The sequence below is a fragment of the Lacerta agilis genome, chromosome 2 (assembly GCF_009819535.1).
Source record: "Lacerta agilis isolate rLacAgi1 chromosome 2, rLacAgi1.pri, whole genome shotgun sequence".
In the NCBI taxonomy this organism is placed as follows: Eukaryota; Metazoa; Chordata; class Lepidosauria; order Squamata; family Lacertidae; genus Lacerta; species Lacerta agilis.
The window spans coordinates 38,645,818-38,669,458 of record NC_046313.1 but is presented as its reverse complement, the minus strand read 5'-3'; the positions used below and the strand labels follow the sequence as shown (position 1 = coordinate 38,669,458).

The 23,641-nt window shown below is 44.2% G+C and overlaps 1 protein-coding gene across 6 annotated transcripts in view; it reads right to left on the bottom strand.

Moving 5' to 3' along the window:
* SHISA6 (shisa family member 6) overlaps positions 1 to 23,641 on the bottom strand; it is a 256,732-nt gene that overhangs the window by 13,775 nt on the left and 219,316 nt on the right. For 4 of the 6 annotated variants that reach the window (XM_033139590.1, XM_033139593.1, XM_033139587.1 and 1 more), the window contains exon 5: positions 13,726 to 13,788. The exons of the other annotated variants lie outside the window; for them this stretch is intronic. In XM_033139590.1, the coding sequence (XP_032995481.1) occupies positions 13,726 to 13,788 (63 nt within the window). The remainder of the gene's footprint in view (positions 1 to 13,725; positions 13,789 to 23,641) is intronic. 6 annotated transcript variants of the gene reach the window in all.

The following is a 23,641-nucleotide window of genomic DNA, read 5'->3' as shown; positions in this document are numbered from 1 at the left end:
ACACCACTGATGTCACATTTTCCTCTTGGCATAACCTTTCTCTTTTTAAAAGCTTGCCCTAACAGGAGGATCAGAAGAGTGTGAACTCCTCCCCATGTTCACACAACAGGAGAGGGGCAGCACACAAGGCCTTGCATCATTACTGCAAAAGCGTTTGCAGGTGGCGTACCAGGCTAGGGATTACAATCCCTCTGGAAATTCAGCTATAAAGCTCTAGTAGGAATTGAAATGAACCGAGTTCAATTTGCTACAGTGAAGATTAGCCGGTGTCCTCTGCAACACAATTCTAAGCACTCTCTGTCCTTTCAGAGGGGCTCTTATGTTTTATGCAGCAAAACCAGCTGCTGAATGCACACTGATGTTGCCTGCAGCAAACACTTAAACAACAAATGTGCATCTTAGTTTGGGCACATACCCATTGACACACGTCTGGGACCCCGACTGGGCTAGGATTCTCAGGTGCATGCACATTTCTAGGATGCTTTCTGGGTTTTTTTAAAGCTCTCAGTTGCACTGAAAGTACAGAAAAGGAAGAGACGCAGTAAAGCAAACTCAGGAGGGCAATGTGCTTCATGAGGAGCCAACACCTTCACCAATCACCTGGTTCAAGCAGAGGTTGCCCTTTGCAACAACTGACTTGGACGATAGCCCACTGCTTCTACAGTTTAAAGCTTTAGCCTTGCAGAATGGAGAAAAGGGACCTGCCCCTGTATCTCTGGCCATGTTTATGTTGGGAGAAGTGTTGCATCGCCCAGTGGTCTGCACTGCACCTGTCAAGCCCAGGAACTTGGCTAAGGGTTAGAGGTGCTATGGGAAAGCTGTGGCCTTCCAGCTGTTGTTGGACTTCAACTCCCACCAGCATAGCCAAAAATGAGGGTTGCTGGGATTTGTAGTCCAGCAGCATGTGGAAGGCCACACCTTCCCCATCCCTAGGTTAGATGAAAGGGACTTGTGATGCAACAGCTAGTTGGTGAGCAGATTCCCTTGGAAGTGTGAGTGGGAGAACCAGCTCTTTGTTCAAATGTCCCATTCATCACTGAGACTTTGCACAGTCCTTCAACAGAGACCATCTGTGTCTGTCAGCAAAAGCAAATAACCACCACACACACAAACAAAGCCTGTTTCTTACTGCTCAGCCTCTGTGGTAAGAGACTCCTCAAAAAGCACAACTTCTTCTTTGGTTATGTCCTCTCCTGCTTAGCTATCAGGGAGCATGTTCCAAAAACATTCCAAGAAAAAGAACTCAAGTGAAAAGGGAGCTTTCCCCTGCCTACTCTGTCTGTTCTGTGCCTTTTCAGACCTAGCCTGGTGAAGTGAGGATTGAAAAACTGTGTGCATAGATAACCCTGAAGACACACACCCTTCTGGATGCTCAGCTGCAGAACCCTATTGCAGTAGAACCTCGGGTTATGTACCGTCCCCCTTACGAACGCTTCGGGGTAACGAGCTCTGCTAACCTGGAAGTAGATGCTCCTGGTTGCGAACTTTGCCGCGGGATGCGAGCGAAAGTTGCGCACCGGCAGTGCGGCAGCAGCGGGAGGCCCCATTAGCGAAAGCGCACCTCAGGTTAAGAACGGTTTTGGGTTAAGAACGGACCTCTGGAATGAATTAAGTTCATAACCGGAGGTACCACTGTACAGTGGTACCTTGGTTCTCAAACGGCTTGGCTCCCGAACAAATCGGCTCCTGAATGTCGCAAACCCGGAAGTGAATGTTCTGGTTTGCGAACGTTTTTCAGAAGCCAAACATCTGATGAGGCTTCCAATTGAGTGCAGGAAGCTCCTGCAGCCAATCAGAAGCCGTGGTTTTCGAACGATTCCGGGAGTCGAACAGACAACATTAAGGTACCACTGCATATGAAAAAGTGGTTAGTGATGAGATCCAGTTCAAACAGTTTCAAGATGTTGGGGAAGTTTTTCTCAGTATACTGTAATGCCATCCCAATCTCCTCCAAGCAGTGCACAAGGCTTCAAAAATTCCAGGCACTCACCCAGGAGTTGGAAAATTAGGCAAAATGGAGGCTATAGTGTCATTTTGATATATGGCTTTATATACAAACTGGAGCCTACAATGGAGGAAACTCACAGCACAGCACCCCAAAATGCGCTAGCTTACTCCATAGTAACAGCATCAACATCCTTTCTCAGCAGCCTCTCGTGCTCTGCAGGGCACATCTCAGCTCAACTGCTCCTCTCTGCTTCCTGGTTACATAACTCCCCACACCTTCCTTTATTACACACAGCCCAACAAGACATCAATGAGAACCCACTGACAGCACACGGATCGATGTGGATAACTTGAACCAACAACCCCTCCCCCTTGCACATGCAAACAAAGCCATTTCACTTCCCCGGGGAAATGGAGCTGTAGGCTGGACACGATCCAGCCCCGTGCATGGGGGTGTGGCTAGCTCCCGCGTCATAAGGAGTCCCCTCTGCGCCGTGCCCTAAACCAGCCAATGTGGTCGGCCAGGGGGCATGGCGTGCAGCATTTAAACAGCCCGCGGGCGGGAACTTGCTCCTTTCTTCTGGTTCCCACTTGCGCAGTTCTACCTCCATAAGATTAGGCTCTTAATCCTTTGACCTTGCTATGGACCTCGGTTCGTTGCCTGTTGAAGGGGCCTGGTAGGATTTTTTTCCACCTGGCAAATTGGCACCAGCCATTTGGTTTTTCGACGACCTCGTAACAAACCGTCACAACTTTATAAGGTTTGGCGGTTAGGCATTGGAGTATTCGGTTGGAGGTGAGCAATGGTAGTAGCCATCACCTACCCCTATTTCAAGGGTATTCCGTTAAAGGAATCCGGAGGGCATGGCCCCGTCCGAAGCCCAGGCAGGGGCTAGGCACATGGGACGACCCCTATCGGTGACCCTGGGGGAGTTCCTAGTCGATGTGTATCACAGGGCTCCCCCTACTGGTGGTTAACCCTTCTGAGACTTCCTGCAGGCAGGCAGGAGTCAGATATAGTCGGTTTGGTTCCAATGCCTAAGCCATTACCACTCACATTCTGTAAGCAATAAAGTTGTGGCCTTTTTTAGCCCATTAACCTAAAATATTGGTGTCAGGTGTCTTTATTCCAACAAAGGGGGAGGATTCGGGGTCTTGCCACCCAAAACTCACTGCAGCCAACTGAAGGCAACTAACAATGCCTTGGGCCCCCAATCTCTCCCACAACCAATGAAAACTAATAAATGAATAGAAAGAGAACCTACCCACGTGACACTGACACAAAAACCTTGCAGACATTATGTAGGAGAATAAAGTTTACTACTCCCCCTCTCTTTACCATGCTCTCCCTCCCCACCTCTCTTCTCCCCCAACCTTCTACTGACTACAGGATTAAAGTCTCACATCAAATATAACTGATCTGTAGAAAGGACTTTATGATCTGTAAACAGAGTCGATGTATGTACTTTTGTAACCCAAGAATATTTAATAAACCCCCCTAAAAAAACCTAAGCCCCTTTATGTACAGAGGGAGGGAGGATTTTTTTTTTATTATTGCATTCTAACACCTAGGGTATTTCCTTTGATGCTTTCAACTCATAATGGTTAATCCTTCCAGGTGGTCACCTCGCAAAGAAGTTTGCCTGACTTCATCAACACTTGTTGATTTGGCTAGGATTACAAATTCCAATACACAACCCAGGAAGCGTGCCTATTTAATTAGCTATTATATGTGCTAATAACAGAGGCTTATCAGTGGGTCTATCACACGCCTTACTAGCCCAAATGCACACTTGAGTCTGGTTAGTTACTCCAAGGAAATTAGCTTTGACACCCATAAATCTTAATTAAATTCTAGCACCTATAAATCTATAACAATACCTTTGCTTTCCTTGCACACACACAAAAAAGGAAACAAATGGAACACATGTTCCTCTACAGCCCAGATCTTGCATTCTGAACAGTGTGTTAAAATTTGCATGATGAAGTGCCATTTGCCCTCAACAAACATTTACTCTGAAAGCACAGCCAATCCATGGGATTTATTTACTACATGAAAATGATGCCCAGCACGAATCACTTGGTGGTGATTCTACCATGTCAAAAAAATTAATTTAGTGGAAGGTGGCCAATCCAATAGCACATCTTTCTCCTTGCTCTCCCCCATAATGTCCAGTAAACAAAAATGTGTTACATGACTCATCACACTTCAGGTTCCCTCACCCTTGCAGGCATTGAAATCCCAAATTTAGTATGTAGGCAGGATTACTTGACAGAAGTCTCTAATGTGAGATTTCAGCCTCACCCGCAACTGAAGCATTACAGACACCTCTGAAGAGAAACTGCTATATACATTTGCATGGGTTTGGTGAGGCATTTCTTTCCCTTTGACTTTTTCAGTATCACCTGAACATTTCAGGGGGAAATGCTCTGCTTCTTTTATTCATTCACTGTAAATTAGAAATCATGCAATTTTGTCATTTCCTTTCATAACTGCTTGCAGAGGCATGAGATATACTGTACTCTTCCTCTGATGCTACTGATTTTCAAGCATTTCTAAGCAAATGGCATCTTAAACAAAAACAGGCACATTTGTAACAAATCGCTACAGGGCATGTTATAAAATGAGGAATCGTTTTCTTACCTTCTGGGAAGAACCTAAATTGAAATACTTCTAATACTGCAGATAGACAGTTATTCCACTGGAACGATTACCGTATGCATGGAGGGGAGGGGGAGAATACAAGTCTGAATACTCTTCCATATGAAAAAAACAAACAAAGCCAGTTCCCTGCCTTTTTCCTTAACATGCCTGGACATATCAGCTCCCAACAACCTTCCCCTTCTCTGGTATGGCTGTGAGGAAGAGAGTGGAAACTTTAACTTGCATTTTTAAACTAAACAGTTTATTGCTATGTCCAAAGTGTCACTTCCCTTTACCTAGGGAGGCAATAGGTAACCAAAGCTATTGTATCCTCCACTCTACCTGAGAAATTCAGCATGTGAAGAGGATTGAGCTGGTGGCTCTCACCAGCTGCTCTTTAGTTCCTATAACTTTCACCACTTTGTAACCAAGCCTAGTTTTACTTGCTTGTGCAAATTTCCTGAAGCACATGAATCTTGGGAGAGTTTGTAAGACAAACATTTTTCAACTTACCAAGTGTGCAGTCTTTTCCAATGCTGGAAATGGTGATGGGAGAGACTAGCTGCTGTCCATCAGGCAATGGCTTTCCCCACCTGCCTTGCCCCACCCTCCAGGCCTAGGAGTCTTCATAAGGGAGCTGTGTCTAGAGGAAGGACTGTAAGGGGAGGGACTTCCTGCTGTCCATCAGGCAATGGCTTTCCCCACCTGCCTTGCCCCACCCTCCAGGCCTAGGAGTCTTCATAAGGGAGCTGTGTCTAGAGGAAGGACTGTAAGGGGAGGGACTTCCTGCTGTCCATCAGGCAATGGCTTTCCCCACCTGCCTTGCCCCACCCTCCAGGCCTAGGAGTCTTCATAAGGGAGCTGTGTCTAGAGGAAGGACTGTAAGGGGAGGGACTTCCTGCTGTCCATCAGGCAATGGCTTTCCCCACCTGCCTTGCCCCACCCTCCAGGCCTAGGAGCCTTTTCCAGACTATGACTTTAGGAACACCAGAAACAGTTGGGAGGAGAGGAGTTCAGGGATATTAAAAAATAATAATAATTCTCTAAATTGTGCGTCTTTGCTTCTCGATTTGTATTGTGTTATTTTATGCACTGTGACTGGCCGTTGTTATTATTGATTATAGTTTAGAAATTATTGTAATTGTTAAATAGTGAATTTCTGTTTAATTTTTATTTGCTGATATTTAATATTCTGTACTGTTCTAATGGATTATTGAATATTACTTTATTTGATATAAGTTGCTTATTTTAAAGTTATGTTTTTATTACGACTTGCATTGGATAAGATAGTTAAAAGGTGTACATTTTGTTGTTGCTTCAGCTTCTAAACTGCCTTGCGTATAGGAAAATAGAAAGGCGGTATACAAATTAAAAGTGAAATGAAAATGAAAAAATGAAACACTGAGGGATGAAGGCAACTTTGGAAAGAAACTTTTAAAGGGGACATTTTGGAAACTCTTAGAAGGGCGTATTTTAAAGGTCTTAACAGCCTATACTTCCATGATTTACTTTGCTGCATATTTTCTGACTTTAAATATCTGCTGGGGTTCTCTCACCAAGGAGTACTTTGCCTCAAACTTGGATCTTGGCATCCAGGAATTCTCCTGTATTTTGCATCAACACAAACCTGGACAAACTGTAGTTACGGCTTAACTGTAGCTTATTATGGAAACAAACTAATTTCAAACTCTAATGTCTGAAATAGACATGTTGCCCTATGTCATAGTTAAGATTAAGTACAGTTTAGGGCTTTTGACTAATTTATTCATTAATTAAACTTATATCCCAAAGGATCCCCGGGGCAGAAAGCTACAAAACAGAAAAGCAATACAATAATATGGTATATATTTCAAAAAGAAATTGGAACAATCAAATATACTAACAGCTGAAGAATTTCAACATTGCCAGGAACAGTATAATGTAGCAATCAAACGCCTTGGTAAACAGCATTTTTTTTTTGCATTCTGTCTGAATGTTAACAATCGGGGAGAGAGATGTACTTCACCAGGGAGAACGTTCCACTACTGAGGAGGCCCTGTCACAAGTCAACACCAACCAGGCAGCTCCCATTGGTGGAACCCCCAGCAACGCCTCCTATGCCCATTATAAGGCCCAAGGTGGTTGATATTGAGGGAGGGCTCTTTTGGTTTCAAGATAAACTATGGAAAATTGAAAATGGATGCAGAAAGTTGTGATATCCTCCTTGCAGCCATGCAAGGGGAAGAGTGAAGGGTGGGAACGTGTGATTCCAATCAATGTGTGCGCACATTACACTGAACCAACGTTGGCAGTAGCAGCTAGTGTGGTGGGACAGAGCTGCAGATCAGTCCTCCTGATAGTGACACCACTGAAACTTACCTGAACGGTGCTAAAGCAAGAGGCAAGAGGTGGGGGCAATGATATTTGCACAGCCCCAATCTCACAACCTCCCCAGTGGCTCCGTGTCAGGAGGAGAACACCATGGCTCTGCCACACCACACATCCGTGGCACACTACTATGTTGGCATAAGTTGAAACAGAGAAAAAGGCAGTGAAAGGAGTAGCTGCAAAAGCGTATTTGGCTTCTTACCGTTACTCTCATTAGAGTAACAATGCACATATCTGTTCACTCAAACATTCCTCCTAGCAAATGTAGACAGTTTTCTTTGATATTTGTCTCTGATAAATGCTTAGGAGAACATTTGTACTCTCAACAGCTGTGCACTCCTTGTCTTAAATGAAATGTTAATTTTCACTCAAGCACACAACACCACTATGTCTGCAGAGTCACAAGCATGCTGTCATGCCCCCTTTGGCCTCACGCATCTTTTGAAAGTGTGCTGCTGCTTCTCTCTCAGAAGCTAAGTGCACTGCCTCAGGTGATTGCTCCTGCTTGCACAAACACTCGCCCCTTTGGCAGGCAGGATCAAACCAGGATGACCTAATTATAATTAGGGTAACAGCAGCTGCACAGAACAGATTAAATACAATCCCTTGTTAATTAACAATCATCTCTCATCAGACATTCAAACAAAATTGAGTGCAATCAAATCTCAGCAGTCAGACTTCTCTTGTCCTAGGTGGAGGACCTGCTTGAAGCATTGGATTTTGAATACTGCCTAAAGACATTCTTACTGCTTCTTTCTATTTCCAGGCATGGCAGAAATGCTCTGGGAGCACGTGGTCTGCTTCCTTTAGCACCAGGTCCTCCTGTGGCCATCCAGGTGCTGCTAGGCCATGAGTCCCATCATGTCTGACCACTAGGCATACTGGCTGCTGGGAGTTGGAGTCCAACAACAACTGGAAGGCCACAGGTTCCCCACCATTGAAATTAGCTTTCAGGCTAAGACTGGCACACTTACCTGGGAGCTGCCAAATAAACATGTATATATAGGCTTGTACAGTTAAGGTGTCTTCTTATGCCTGTGTGTGCACACACAAATCCTGCTAGCATCCACAGTAGCCTCATAGTTATTTGCAAAGCATTGTGGCAAAGTGTACCATGTTGCCTTTTTGAATGGAAACTGGTCTTTAGGCTAAATTATAATAAAAGTTCACCAAACATTAACTAATTAATCAGCTTGAGCAATTGGTTAAAACCCATTTAAAACAAGGGCAGCATAATTAAATATAAACTTTTTCATATTGGTCCTTATAAAATCCAGCGCTCAGCAAACCGTTTTGGGATGTGCAGACACAGAGAATGGCTTAAGTGATTCTTTGGAAGGAGATGATTGGCATTGTATCTGGACCTCTTTTGCAACCTTATCAATCAAACACACAAATAAAGAAAGCACAGTGCAAAGTTCTCAGTAGGTGGTATATTACCCCTGCAAAGCTTCACCTAATATACCCAAATTATAGTCAGTATTGTTGGATGGGGTGTGGAGAGATTGGTTCAGGCTTTCACCTTCTGTGGGATAATGTTCAACAGTGCAAGAGTTCTAGAACAGGGTTGCTGATTACGGCTAGGAATTTCTTCGCGTTAGACTGCAAGGCTAAAGATAGGCTACTCCATCATTTTGAACCTAGTAAGACTGCATTTCTGTATGAATTACTGGTAGGTAGCCGTGTTGGTCTGCCATAGTCATGAAGATCTTCTTAAGCAGTTGAGTACAGCAGTAAAGGTGAAGAAGGTACATAAGCAGAAGTCTTTCAAGCAATCTTCTAAACAGCAGAGGATTTGTAAAATCTGAGAGACCATGATGTTCTAACAGAGTGGTTCCCAATTAACTAATTACTGACGACCCCCTATTTTTCAAAAGCCAAGCCACGGACCCCCTACTTTTTGAAAATGTTGATAACTCTATGGTAGTTACCTGTGCAAAGCAATTTTTTGAAGAAAATGTGGGGTGGCCCCTAACAAGCAAAGGATTTTAGGTATACTAAAAAACAGACCATAATATTGTGATATTACCACAAATTGCTTATCCCCAGACAGTAGGAAAAACTTGTCTCCATTGCTCCACTGCAACTGAATAATAATAATAATAATAATAATAATAATAATAATAAGAAGAAGAAGAAGAAGAAGAAGAAGCAATTGTTGGACTTCCAAGATGAAACTTTTTCATATGCATCTAGTATCTCCATTATGCAGATAAAGAGGTGTGTCTTCATATGCTGAAGACACACCTCTTTATCGCGGCTTTTTTAATTTGACATGCATATTTTTTTTAGCAGCAATCCTATTTTTGTGATTGGAACTTAAACAGTTTTAAATGTATTTAAAGGTGGAGGGTGGGTAATAAACAACAGCAACAAAATTTATTAAGAAATCATTGATTTCTAGATGAGGTCATTATGATTTTTCTATATTGTTTGGTGTCTGTTTCTGGATAGTCTCTAACATTATTTCCTTTGACCATTACAGTGTGTGGATCTGATCTTAGTGAACTGTTCAAAGCGGTGCTCCAAATGATTTTCCTGAAATAGCATGGTATTCTGCTGTGCATTTCCTTAATGCCTTTGGGGAGGCCATTTAAAGTGTTCTAGATCTTGCTATGAATCTATTCAGAGACTGATTTCTGGAGACAAACAAGGTATGGGGAGGGTATTCACAGAAAAGCCCCAAAGAACCCATTTCTGTTTGACTTCCCTTTCGGTTTTGGCTCATGCGAATATTTGCAATAGGGTTTTACTTGAGCAGATAGAATGCTCTCTGCATACTAATAGGTGTTGTTCTGCTAGAAAAACCTGCCTTAGTTGAACCAATCACTACCTGAGCCCACGCTATATGACTCAGTTGCCCCAGCATCCTCAGATTGTGGGGACATGCCTGAAATCTTAATCTTACAACCTAGACTCAATATGTTTGTACGATGATGCCTCACTTGCTCACCTACAGCAAACACTCATCAATACAAAAATCTCATCATGAACTATGGCTTGCATTATTTGCAAGCAAACAAAAATTCCACAGGCTGTCATGAAGCACTAGAACTAATGAACAAAAACACTACAATACCAGTTCGTGAGAAGGAAATAGTTTGAACAAAGGGTCTAAATCTTGAGTGCAAATGCATCACAATGCAGCAAAAGTACTTTGTGATACCAGTTCTGTCACACTTCAGAATACTGGTCTTTACATTGGTTGGTTTGGTGGGAGCTTCTTGGGCTTACTCTTGCAGTCTTCTTTTAGAGACTGTTCTCAGCCTCCATACTGTTTGGGTCAAGGATGCAGAACCTCCTTCAAATGTAGTCCTCTATTTTGAAAGGGGTGCCAGAGGGCAGTGCTCTTATTTGAAGGTGTCCTCCATTTGAAGGTCTGTCCAGTCCAAGTCTGGTTTATAGATAAGGAACCATAAAAAGGAAGAGCAGTAGCCCTGAAACTGCCCATCAACAGAGACCAGCACCTGATCAGCAAACTGAGTAGGCACACAACTCACCTGGTATCTTCCCCGCTAAAGTGAGAAATTTTGTATTTCTGTTTTAAACTGTGGTTTACATAAAACTATATGAATAATTGTCGAACATGTACAGTATACCCTAGCTTTTCTGCAAGGAAATCAAGGTAGCAAGAAGCATGGTTGTCTTTCACCCATTTAATTCTTATATAATCCTGTGAAGTAGGCTGAGACATAGAGACTGGACCAAGGTCACCCTGAATCTGATTGTATTTTATTTCAATGTCTGATATAAAACAGTTGATATTTAACAGTATTTTACAGCTAGCATGCAGCGATATTCAGAATTTGGCATTGTTTTATATTGGGCATACTACAGTAATATTATTTGGCTGTATTTGGCATTTGATATGCAATGGCATTTAGTATTTGATAATCTTTTATAAATGGCCTGTTGTATTTTGAATTCTGGAGTAAAATTTCACATTTGAAACATGAATGGAAGACTAGGAATTTGGACAAATTTTGTTTAAGCTGTGTTTTAAAGTGATGCATGAGCATGAAAAAACCCGGGCCTAATTTGAATCTGAGATGGTCTAAACTTGGTCCACTGCATGGTCCAATGTTGGCAGTGACTCATGAGTGTGTGTGTGTAGTCAACATCATCATCTTGGAGACAGTAGTGCTATACTCATCAGGACAAGGATGGGGTGAGGTGGTGAGATCAGGGGACTTCTGGGGTGTCACTGGTGTGTGAGTGTACCTACAGACCTCAGCCGGCAATCTACAGTTCTCCTGACTTGCTGCTGCTTCCCCCATCTCATCCTTGTTCTGATTGGCTCACTGCTGTGGTGGGGATGCCACTAACTTCTGCCTCTCTCCTGCCCCATGAGTCACGGCTGTCCATTGAGCAGGTGCCATAATTACCATGCCACCCAACTTTGAACAGAACCTTTATTCCTCATTGTGGATTGTCGGTTGCAAAAACTACCTTCTCTGTGCTTGATCCATTCTTGCACTTATTTATTACATCTCCTCTGTTCTGTGTTGGTGCAACAATGGAAGGTGTCTTTTTGAACCCGACTTCTTCTTTTTTAAAAAAGGATGCTTAAACTTAGCTTTTCTCTTGTACAAATTTACTTCAGATATAGCATAAATATTTGGCCTTGCTGAGAGACATAACGTAACAGTTTTGTGGCTGGCATTTCTTCTTTTGTTGAGGTTAATGGAAAGGACAAAAATTGGGGTTAGTGTGTTAGAGAGAAGGACTTGTTATTTTAGTTGTGGAATGACAATTGCCAACACTGAGCAATAAAACAGATAATTTAGCAGAGTGCCAAGGTAACCTTTTCAAGGCTGTTTGTTCTCACAAGTGATTGTGCTATGGAGGCCTCGGTTTAAAATGCAGCACAGCTTTCATGTATCCAAGAGTTCTTCACTAGGAACGATGCAGCGGCAAAGCTAGTTTATAAATGACAGCCCTAGGGAAAGAACAACTTGGAGGCACCATGCCTAGAAAGCAATATATAGAGATGTGTTCATGCGGTATTTGCACAAAGCTGAAAAGCTAATATTGACAACCGCATATTAGTGCTTTTGCAGACCTAAATCACGCAAAGGCAAAAGTGATTGTTGTGGCACCAAGGAAGAGGTGGCAAAAGAACAGCAGGGGGGGCACCGAAGAATCAAGGGATGCAGGTAATAGGCAAACTGAGGCCAAAATATTTTGGCAGAGAGTGTTTGAGAGCCAGTTTGGTGTAGTGGTTAAGAGCGGCAGACTCGTAATCTGGGGAACCGGGTTCGTGTCTGCACTCCTCCACATGCAGCTGCTGGGTGACCTTGGGCTAGTCACACTTCTCTGAAGTCTCTCAGCCCCACTCACCTCACAGAGTGTTTGTTGTGGGGGAGGAAGGGAAAGGAGAATGTTAGCCGCTTTGAGACTCCTTCGGGTAGTGAAAAGCGGGATATCAAATCCAAACTCTTCTTCTTCTTTGATATGCTGTTGAAGTGAAGGATAGCAAAGTTGCCTGGGAGCCAACAGAAAAGTCTGGGGATATGGGCTCTGACTTTGTAGATGATTTTATTCTTCATTTGCTGGAAATAGTCAAAAACATCTATCCGTCTCTATAAACAGACACCACAGGAAACCTAAGAGCAATAAGCTGCAAAAGCTCAGTGGGCAACCAGATGAAGACTAGATGAAATGAACTGGTGGTGAGAGAGGTCCAAGGTAGAGAAGCAATCTTGCATTGTATAGGAAACATTAGAGGAAAGAAAATACAAAGACTCAAGAGATCTGAGCTCTTTAGGTTAGAAAGCAGAATTAAACAAAAATAATCCCTTGACCCTCCTTATATAAGAAGTCAACTAAGGGCCAAACTAGAAATGCCAACCCTGGTGCAATTAACAAAAGCATGTGTTGCTTTTAGAAGGAAAATGGAAGTAGAGGAGGTCTGATACAGATTGGCACCCTGGCAAGGGGTAAGGGGGCTTTAATGCTATGCCCCCTGCTCTAGCTCCCATCCAGATTGGAGGTCCCACACATGCAATTTGCTTTTTTTTTTAAAAAAAAAATCACCCACACAATTACTATGGCAACTTACTGAATCTGGCCCTAGCTGTGCTGGTCACAATTGTTACCTGGGAGGAGTTGTCATTCTGGAGTCAGATAGCATGCACAGCCAAATATTGGAAAGAAAAGGGATGGTGACCTTGTTAAAAGAAACAACATACACAACTGATGTGTATGTGTATTTCTGACAGCATGGATACTGTGCAGAGGCAGCTAAGCTGTCTGCCCACCTCTAGGCTCTGTGTCCCAAGCAGCTGGCTGCCAGCAATGAAATTGTCTTTGATTACGTTGTAAAAGCTGTAAATAAAGTAAAATAACACAATTGATGATGAGCGCTGAAACATCAGCAATGCACTGGCATGTGTGGATTATATGGCTTCAAAGCAAATTTCTTTCCTATCTGGGCAAGCAGGTTTTGCTCTTGCTGTGCATCTTTTGACGCCCAAGACACTACAAATCAAAGAGATCTTCGACAGCAGCAACTGAGGAAGAAATAGAGGCATTTGTGTTTCTAAACATCAGGAAACGTAGCACAATGCTCTCCTTTCTGCATAAGAGAAACTGGACCATTGTTAAACAATATGGCCCAAATACAATATGATCAATAGAATAAATATTTTTCATGTGCGAGTCCAGCTCATGAAATACTCTATTGATATTTGTTTGGCTTCCATGCCAGTAGAAAGAGTAAAGTTACAGCACCAGTAACTTTGATCTTCCCTTGTTTATTAGCTTACCATTGGAAGGTGTCTGGTTTGTAGTGCCTAATATCAGGTGGTTATAATTTTGTTCTTGGTCATCTGAAATTCAATGGAAAAAAAATAAGATTCCTTTTTAGGAACAGCTCGCCAAGGCTCTGCCAACCTGCAGGTAATAATTATAGCTCACATTATTCATGGGAAATCTCTACACGATTAAGGAGAAGAAAATGCTTAACAAAGCGGAAGTGTCTTTCATGTTATTCTCTTAAAATTTCAGTTGCAAGAGAAACAAGTTAATGAATAACATCACCCATTGTGCCGAGGCCACAAATGGGATATTCAGCAAAATAAGAAGCACATCCAAAGCATAAGCAAACCATGACATAGATTTCAGCAGAAGGCAGCCTCTGCTTTTGAGCAGTCTTCAGCTTCTACATGCCCACACTGCAGACATTCATAAGCCATATTCACGCATTATATCTGTGTAGGCCATTAACATTCATTCATTCATTCATTCAATAAAATTGATATACTGCTTAATTATAAGAAGGATTAGGACTTTACTTTTCCCATCACAAGTCTAGACTAGCCCCACCCTTGATATCCACATATTGACCATGGGCATTTTAAAGAGGAAACCTAGGTGTGAGCAGCTGCCCTACATGATCTGGAATGCATAGCACACACTACATCTTTAAAGCACATTCAAAGCACATTCCTCCCCGCAAAGAATTCTGGGCATTGTAAGTTTAATAAGGGTTCCTGGGAGTTTTTAACCCTGTGGGTGATAAGCTACAGGAATATATGAGGAGGAAAATGTGCTTCAGTTGTGCTTTAAAGGTAGTGCATCTACGCTGCCTTAGGCTATGATTTGATTGTGAGAACTCATTATTTTTAGGGACAAAGTGCCTGTGGTGGACATGTTACAAGCATCTCAGAGAAGCTGCTTTAAATTATATAGCTGCAGGTGGTTAGTGGCAATGGCTTACCAGGTAGGATCATGTAATTTTCTCCAAGCTACCAGTTAACTCTTATATCAGCCATTTGGGTGGTATTGCTTCAAGGATGTGCTCTACAGGGAGCTGGCTTCAGGTACCAGGCCCATTGGCAGACCAACTCAGTGTTACAAAGATGTCTGCAAACATCTGGGTGGTGTGAAGATGGCCTGCTTTGGGAGTACTCCTGGGTTCAGCTGAGTCTCAACCCCTGTCCTAAGCTCTGACAATGGGTTGCATTTCTTACAATACAGCTTAAGAAGACACCAGGCCCGCACGTGCCTCTACTCCTGGCAGCACAGTATCACAACATACAGATAGAACAGCCACAGGAAAAGACAGAGACTACCACACCACCTCCCTGATTCCACAAACCTTCATTGTCAATATAATGTCTAAGAGGACAAAGGGTGCTGGATTTTCACAAGACCGTGAGAACCAAACGAAATGTTTCATGGGAGACCCGTGAAAGTCCCAGTATGATTTCATTCTTAAAGCAGTTGTGAAGATCCTGATTGTGGTGGTTATGGAAAGGAGATTCTAACACTTCCCCTTCCTGCATTACAATTCACCCCTTGCAGATGTTGAAAATGATTATCTCTCTCCCACATGCCATCTCCTTGGCTCCCTGGGCCCGTAGAATTATAGAATCATAGAACTGTAGAGTTGGAAGGGAACCCAAAGGTCATTCATTCATTGCAGCTGGAGAATTCCTGACAGGTGGCCACCCAACCTCTGTTTAAAAATCACCAACGAAAGAGAGTTCACCACCTGCTGAGGTAGTCCCTTCCACTGTTGAACTGCTCTGTCAGAAAGTTTTTTCCTAATGTAGTGTTCAGGTCAGTGCTGGTTATGAGGTAACAGTAGCCTGTGGTTAACTAACTGGTAAGTGCAAACCCTGATGTAACACAATATGGAAGAACTGCATATGGCATTATTTCAAGCAAACTATATACAAACAAAGGCAGCTACTCTTCCTCCTTATCTTATACTATATCTGCATAAGTTTGCAGACAAGCTGTGGCTAAGTGAGTGCCCTCACTTGGGCCAAATCACTGCCACTGATTGCATTATCTGACTGCAGAGTCTCATACTCTACTCTTAATATGCCGATTTCTTGGTTCCAGACAGGATTAAATTGCCCAAGGGAAATATTTTAATGCTGGTAAGCCAGATAGCTTAGCACATTTCAGATGCTATCTTGGAGACAGATGCTGACTAAATATATGTACACTTATATATCAAGTCATGGATAAAAGGTAAAGAGGATATAGTTAGAAGCAAACCTTCAGTACTAAGGATCCACTGTTAAGATAAGCTAAGATAATGCTCCCAAATATTCTTATTTCCCAACCACCTGTTAAAGGAGAAATAAAATGAGACTCCCTAAAGATTAAGAATTTCCTATTGACCACAGTGCCAGTTAGATATGAACTGTTTTTTTTATTTATTTGCCTGTAGCACTTAAGTTGTGACTGAACACAGGATGTGTGAAAAACAAAATTCAGTTGATTGGAGAGGGGGGCGTCAAAGAAGCTGCTGGGGGGAGGGAGAAGAAGAAAGGTGAACAATTTGTCCTCATATTCTGTCAATAAATAGAAGGGGGGCCTCCCAATTTTCTCCATGGTGATGACACCTAGTGTTTACAGATCTACATATCCCACTGTCCGTGCTTTTTCACTGGAAGCAGAAAAGGAAGTTTGAGTTCATTTTTGTTTTTAAAGCATGAGTAACAAGCTCCCAGGACAGGTGTATCACATATAACTTGCCTGTCCCTGCAAATGATGTTTGTTAGAGGGATTTGGCCTGGGATTTGGAAGTGTGGGGTCTGATCTGTAGTAAAGGTCATAAATATATTTTGTAAAGTGATGATATTCTAGGGATAGGAAGAAGAAACACTCTGATGCCACCTGGCATTTCTGATGATTCACACCCCAATTTCACAGTTCTTAGGTACAAAAGTAACAGGTTTTCCTTGTGCTGATGCAGCTAGTTGTACTGTATTGGACAGGTGGGACCAGTGATGCCCTTAGATATTTTGGCACATCAAAGAAAAGCAACAACTCTTTCTGTTCTCAGCTGGAGCTCATCGGTACTCAGAGATGGAAACTGGAGGCAAGAACGGGAGTCACCCCTTCTGGAATATGCCTCTAGCCCCTCCTGCTTTGCTCTCCTGTCCTTTGCAACGTCCTGGTATACGAGTACTTCCATGTATTCATTGTGGTAGGCTGTTCTCTTGTCACTGGCTCTGTGGTGGTCAGTGTTTTTTTGAATGAATTTGCTGCAGGTCCTACCCAGCCTTACCTCATCTCTGACTGCTTCTGTATGCTTTGCAAAACACTGCAATGCCACATTTGGTGATGCTGGCTGTGACCGGCATATTATGCCAGTCAGCTGCTCTGCTCAGGGCAACATCCCATGTCTACTTGCAGTGAGTCTGCTTGCAATGCCAGTGCAGTGCCACTGCTGCAGCAGAACATGGAGCCACAATGTGTAACAAACTTGAAGCAGCTAAACCAAGTCTGGGTCTGGCTGCTGCTTGGAAGTAAGGTGCCTGGAACTGAGATCGATTGAGAGCCATTTGTATGCCATCGTACGTTTCATGCAAGAAAGGTATAAAACAAGCAATTTTGCTCCATCTGCAGAAGCTCATAGGAACCTCACATGCTTGCTGTGCAGTGGCATATATGATGAGCAAAATTAGATTCCTATCATGGTGCTTGCTTAAAGGAAAAAAAGATTCCTGGTATTTACAAGTTCAGGAGATCTCTTCAAGGCCATCCACTGTGACCCCTCTCTAATTTAGTTCATGAAACTGTAGCTGCTTAAATAGTTTCTTTCCCTTAAATTATCCCGACTTCCAGCTATTCTGCTGCTGCCCATGCTTTCTGCATTCTTGTTGCACAGCTGACCCCTCTGCAGCACTTTTGCAGGCAATGCTCAATAGAACTAATAGCGAAGAGTGCTAACAGCAATAAAGTATGTTGAGAGAGAGAGAGAGAGCAAGAGAGAGAGAGGTGGCAGATTCTTCTGCTTCTTTGCAGGTTTAATGAGATAATTTTGCTAATGGAGGTGCACCGGCTTGAAGTCAGCCAGGGAAAAGCAAGGCTGTTGTGCAGCCGTCCCGATGATGTGCTGGGCTCACATCTGTCTACTGGGAAGCTCCATTAAGGAAATAAAAGATTAATAGAGCTCTTGGTTTTCCAAAGATAACAATAAGAATCCTCTGGGTGCAGCTGGAAAAGATACTGAAAAACAGTATCCAGAGATAGAGAGAGGGAGGGAGGGGGGGGGAGAGGGGGGATGCAGTCTTTATGAGCTGCCTGCTGCAGATCCACCCAGAACATCAAGACGTTTGGCGGCACACAAGTTCCGCTGCTACACAAGTCACCAGGGCAAAGCTGGGGTGGCGAACTCACTCTGTTGTTTTCTAAGAGCTTTAACCAAGGCCCATGCACACCCCTAGTATTTAGTGTAATGTAGTTCCATATATGGGACGCGGGTGTGCTGTGGTCTAAACCACTGAGACTCTTGGGCTTGCCGATCGGAAGGTCGGTGGTTCAAACCCCCACAACGGGGTGAGCTCCCATTGCTCGGTCCCTGCTCCTGCAGTTCAAAAGCACGTCAATAAATAAATAAGTACCGCTCTGGCGGAAAGGTAAACGGTGTTTCCATGTGCTGCTCTGGCTTCGCCAGAAGTGGCTTAGTCATGCTGGCCACATGACTCGGAAGCTGTCTGTGGACAAACGTCGGCTCCCTCGGCCAGTAAAGCAAGATAAGCACCGCAACCCCAGAGTCGTTTGCGACTGGACTTAACTGTCAGGGGTCCTTTACCTTTTTAGCTCCATATATCTTTTTGCTCTCATGTTAACAGATGCTGGCTCTTCATTAAAAGTTGGCAATAACAGCTTCTACATAAATCAGGCACTCTGCCAGGTTGTGATACCGAGGACTTGTCCACAACAGAATTTACTGTGTGTTTGCATTCCCATTTAATTGCCCTCCAACAGCACCAATCTCGAGGCTGTTCCACTGTGAATTTGAGTTTACATGACAGTATGGGGATTAGAGGGTAAACAGAGCTCTAAACCACTCTACCCAGGGTCATAGATCCCCACGCCCGCTGTGCTTTCGAGTGGGTGGATCTGCTGCCACTTTTCGCCACTCCTCTTTCCATGCCCACTACTTCTCAAATGCTTTCATTTCTTTTCCAGCTGCGCTCATATAGCTATTTCCAGCGCTCTCCTGAATGGAGCCATAAATATATATTCCTTTGATCTCTCAAGATTTACACAAAACCAGAAAACTGTACAAGCAAACTACATTAAAAACTGTGTTTGGAGAATTTACCATTGCCTGACTCTTTGCTTTTGCACACTTCTTGGGCAGGGATCTTTGCACATGCCTGGTTGGTACTTAAATTGTTGCTGGGGTGCCCATGCTGCTGACATATCCCCATGAGCTGTCTGGTGCGGCTGGGCTGAACAAATGATGATTAAAAGCTAGTGCTGCATTTGCCTTAGCATGTTTTGCAGCTAACCACCTCCGCCCCGTGATTACTGAACTGCCTCAGGGCCGTCTGCCTTCCGCTGCTTCTCCCCACTTCCCCGCCCACCCCCAGCCTCACCAGTATGCATCACCAGCCAGCTCATGTTTCTATGAAGATAAGGAGGAACATAGCACTAAGGAGAATGTTTTCATCAGCGCTAGCATTTCTGCTAGTCTGACAGAACCACCCCCCTCTCCTCCACTCTGTGTTGTTCTGATTATTCCCTCGGTCCTCAGGAGGTGGGCATGTTGGGGGAGGAAAGGAGGGAAGCCCCATTGTGGTAGTGGGAGTCCTTGTGCTGGCTTTTGCTAGCACACCAGGTTTGTTGAATCTGGTTCAGTGTCTGGAGTGCAGAAGAACAGGGTAAAATGAGACAATCCCTCCCAAACAGTTTCTCACAGCCTGACATAATTCACCATGGTCTAGTCCTTTTGAGTGTTGGGTGTCTTCTCTCCCAAGCACCTGTGCAGCTTCCAATCTAATGGAAGCAACTTGTCTAAGCCCTGAGATCCACTGAAGCCCTACTCCAGTGTTTCCCAAACTTGGGTCTGTAGCTGATTTTGGACTACAACTCCCATCATCCGTAGCTGGCAAGACCAGTGGTCAGGGATGATGGGAACTGTAGTCCAAAAAAACAGCTGGAGACCCAAGTTTGGGAAACCCTGCCCTACACTTTTCAGTCAGAGAAGCAGGTGTAAGCATCTCTGACGACTATGGTGAGCGTGGGGCTCCTCCAGCACCTTTCAGCATGAGACCTTTAATTAAGCAGCTCAGATCAGAGCATTTTTGACAAACATTGCAGGATCTGAAGCTGCCTGGCAACCTTTCATCCCCACTCTTGACAGAAGAAGATCTTTTCAGATGCTGACGTATTGATCTGAACTTTGAAAGCAGCCCTTCTTCCTCAAGGTTGAGACTGACAGTTCTAATTTGCAACATAAATCACTCACTGAGCCTCCCATTCCCAAGTTGTGGACTCCTGGTAATTGATGAAGAAAACATTAAATAGCCCCCAATGGGCCAGCGTTTTACTTTCCACGGAAGGATAATATTCCCTAGAAAACACCCTTCTCATCTCACCAGGTAACTTTCCAGCTTTCCTTCCGAGACTCTCTTGTGCATCTCCACATCCTCTAGAGCTTGTATTTTTTTTTCAGCCCCAGTGATTTCCTACATGTTGATAGCTAAACTGGAATGAAATGGATTTATTTTGATCCATAACATAAAAAATTGCAAGTGTCAGTTTCTTCAGAGGAGAGGCTGCATATTTTGTACTTTGTCTTTGCTAATAAAGCCAACGAAAATGGAAAGCTGGAATATTTGCAGTTGTCAAATATGCCACAGATGAATGATGTGTCTGCAAAGGACAAATGTTATTTTCAGCTGGTTCCATGGCATGTTCATAGAGGAAATTAATTACTAGGGGGAAGAAGAAGAAGAAGAAGAAGAAGAGTTTGGATTTGATATCCCGCTTTTCACTACCCGAAGGAGTCTCAAAGCGGCTAACATTCTCCTTTCCCTTCCTCCCCCACAACAAACACTCTGTGAGGTGAGTGGGGCTGAGAGACTTCAGAGAAGTGTGACTAGCCCAAGGTCACCCAGCAGCTGCATGTGGAGGAGTGCAGACACGAACCCGGTTCCCCAGATTACGAGTCTGCCGCTCTTAACCACTACACCAAACTGGGGAAAGAAAAGAATAACACTAAGGAGATAAAATCCATTTGGTGACAAAAATTAACTTTCCTCTCCTCTTTGGAGATGCTCTCTCCCCCTGGTTCTCCTATGCTCACTTTCTAGCTACCCCCCCCCCCAACAGTCTTTTATTATTTGGAATTCACAGAAGAAGCAGAAGCCACTGGGTTGATGTGAGCTGTAGTCCAAAACAACTGGAGGGCACCAGTTTGGTGAAGGCTGTTTTATGTTCTCAAATGAAATGAGGGTTCTCACATGCCAGGGGCAAAACTAGGCTTTATCTCACCCGGGTCAAAGACCCATTTTGGCACCCCCCTCCACGTACACACACACACACACACACACACACAGAGAGAGAGAGAAAGGCTATGAGCCCCAATGGCACCTGGGGCCAAAAAAACCGGCCAACCCCCCCCCCCCCAGCTACGGCACTGCACATACTTAGCATTCTGTAATACACAAACAGGAGAAACAGGAGTGCAAAGGAGGAGCTAATGCTGCTCAATGCATAAGCACCCCCCCCCCCAATTGAATTGTGTTCAATTATTATTTATCATCTGATTCAGAAGGGAGAGGGAAAGAACAGAGGAGAGAGGATTGAATCCAGAATATCTGCACAATACGGGAGGAAGGGGGGAGCTTATACATATGGAAATAATTCCTGTTCATACACACCCAGGGAGGTGCACATTAGCATTTACATTGTATTGATTCATGCTACAACCAGGGAATGGTGCACAATGTATGTTATGCTCCAACAGGAATACAGAAACATAGAATGCTGCCTTATAGTAAGTCAGGCCATTGGCCCAACTAGCTCAGTGTTGTCTACACCAGAGGTGGAGAACCTATGCTGGACTTCCATGCATACAGCTTCCATCATACCTGATGACGGGTAAAACTAGGTAGGGAGCAGGAGTTCAACAACATACGGAGGGCCACAGGTTCCCTACTCCAGTCTATAGTGGCTGATGGCAATCTTCTAGAGTTTCAGACCTGCCTGGAGATGCTGAGGATTGAACCTGGGACCTTATGCACGTGAAGCAGATGTGCTACCAACCTCCCCCAATCACAGCATTTGTCCTCTGATTTCCTTGACAATGGGGACCACTGGGGACCAGTTGGCACACAGCAAATATTGTAGACAGCTATCACATTAACAGTTAAATATGCATAGCACTACTAGTTTTATTGCACGCTGCGTTGCAAGCTATCTGCGGAAAAGTGTGATGAACAAACAAATGATTGAATGAATGAACTGGGCTGCATGAGCACACGACACCCTCGGGCAGCTGCGAGGGTGCCAGAAGCGTCACCACTCACACCTCCCCTGGCACTTTTATTTCCTGGGCCTGGGACCCACTATTTTAATTTCCTACAATGTCTTGGAGTGATAGTATATTGGGAGCACTGTGGGAAATAAAGATGGCGGTCCCCAGTCATTCAGTGGTAATCAGATTGCTACTGCTACCACCATATAAAACTTGTCAGGGCTCATCCCCTGTGGAGGCGGATAGCTCAGTTGGTTAGATTGTGGTGACAACAACACCAAGGTTGCAGGTTTGATCCTCGTAATAGACAGCTGCATATTTCTGCATTGCAGGGGGCAGTGGTGGAGCTTCATGCTCCGGCACTGGGGGGCAGAGAGCAGGTGGGGGCATGGCGTGTGTCCTGGGGGCGTGATGCAGTGCCCGCAGGGGTGTGGCATGTGTCCTGGGGGCGTGGTGCGCTGCCTACGGGGGCATGGCACCCAGCACGGCGGCGGGGGGGGGGGGGTAGCCGCGATAGCACCCCACCAGGATCGTGCTGCTGGGGGTGCTGCGCTCCCACTGCACTCCTCTTCCTCTGCCAGTGGCAGGGGGTTGGACTGGATGATAATCAGGGATCCCTTCCAACTCTACGATTCTATGATATCTATTTAGGAGGGGCCTATTGACATAGGGTGAGGCCCACCATAAGGCACTTTGTCAATGGCCCCCTTAAACTCTGGAATAAAAGAATGAATGTGAGGAACCAGAAGTGAAAGGGTGGCCCAGAGGAAATGACTGCAACTCAATATTTCTTGTAACCTGGGGAAGCAGGATACCAACAACACACATGAATTGATTGTAACCTTCCCTGCTTAAGTAACTCTGTGTAAACAGCATTCCTGAATTTTTGTCTGTTGTGCTGAATAATGAAGATTTCTGCCTCACTGTGTCGTCAATTTGCATTTGTGAGACAGGGAACTGATGCGAAGTAAAATTTGCAAGAGTCATCATAACCCTTTGAAACCTAGTAGGCAGTTTCTTGGGTCTAATCTTTCAGGTCATTTGGCATTTTAACAGTTTTTAATATGCCTAGTGCCCTGTGCAGGCAACTGACAAATCCTCGCCAACTTAGACCACCAAGGTTCAGCAAAGAATAAGACTGCAGTGCCACTGATTGCTGCATAACAGGCAGGAATTGGTGTGTGTGTGTGTGTGTGTGCTGTAGCGGAAGGGAAAGCGTTGCCTACTGACATCCTCTTCTCAGTAGCAGCCCAAGAAACAGAATCCTTTTCCTTATTGGTTTGGGCAATGAAGGCAGCAATCCTATGCACACTTCTTGGGGAGTAGCTCCCTTACTAAGTCTCAGCAAACATGCACAGCGTTGCACTGTCAAGCTTCAATCCTAGGTTCAGTTTCAGAACAGAAGCTCTCTTAGAGCAGATCCACACACACAACCTGTGGCTCTG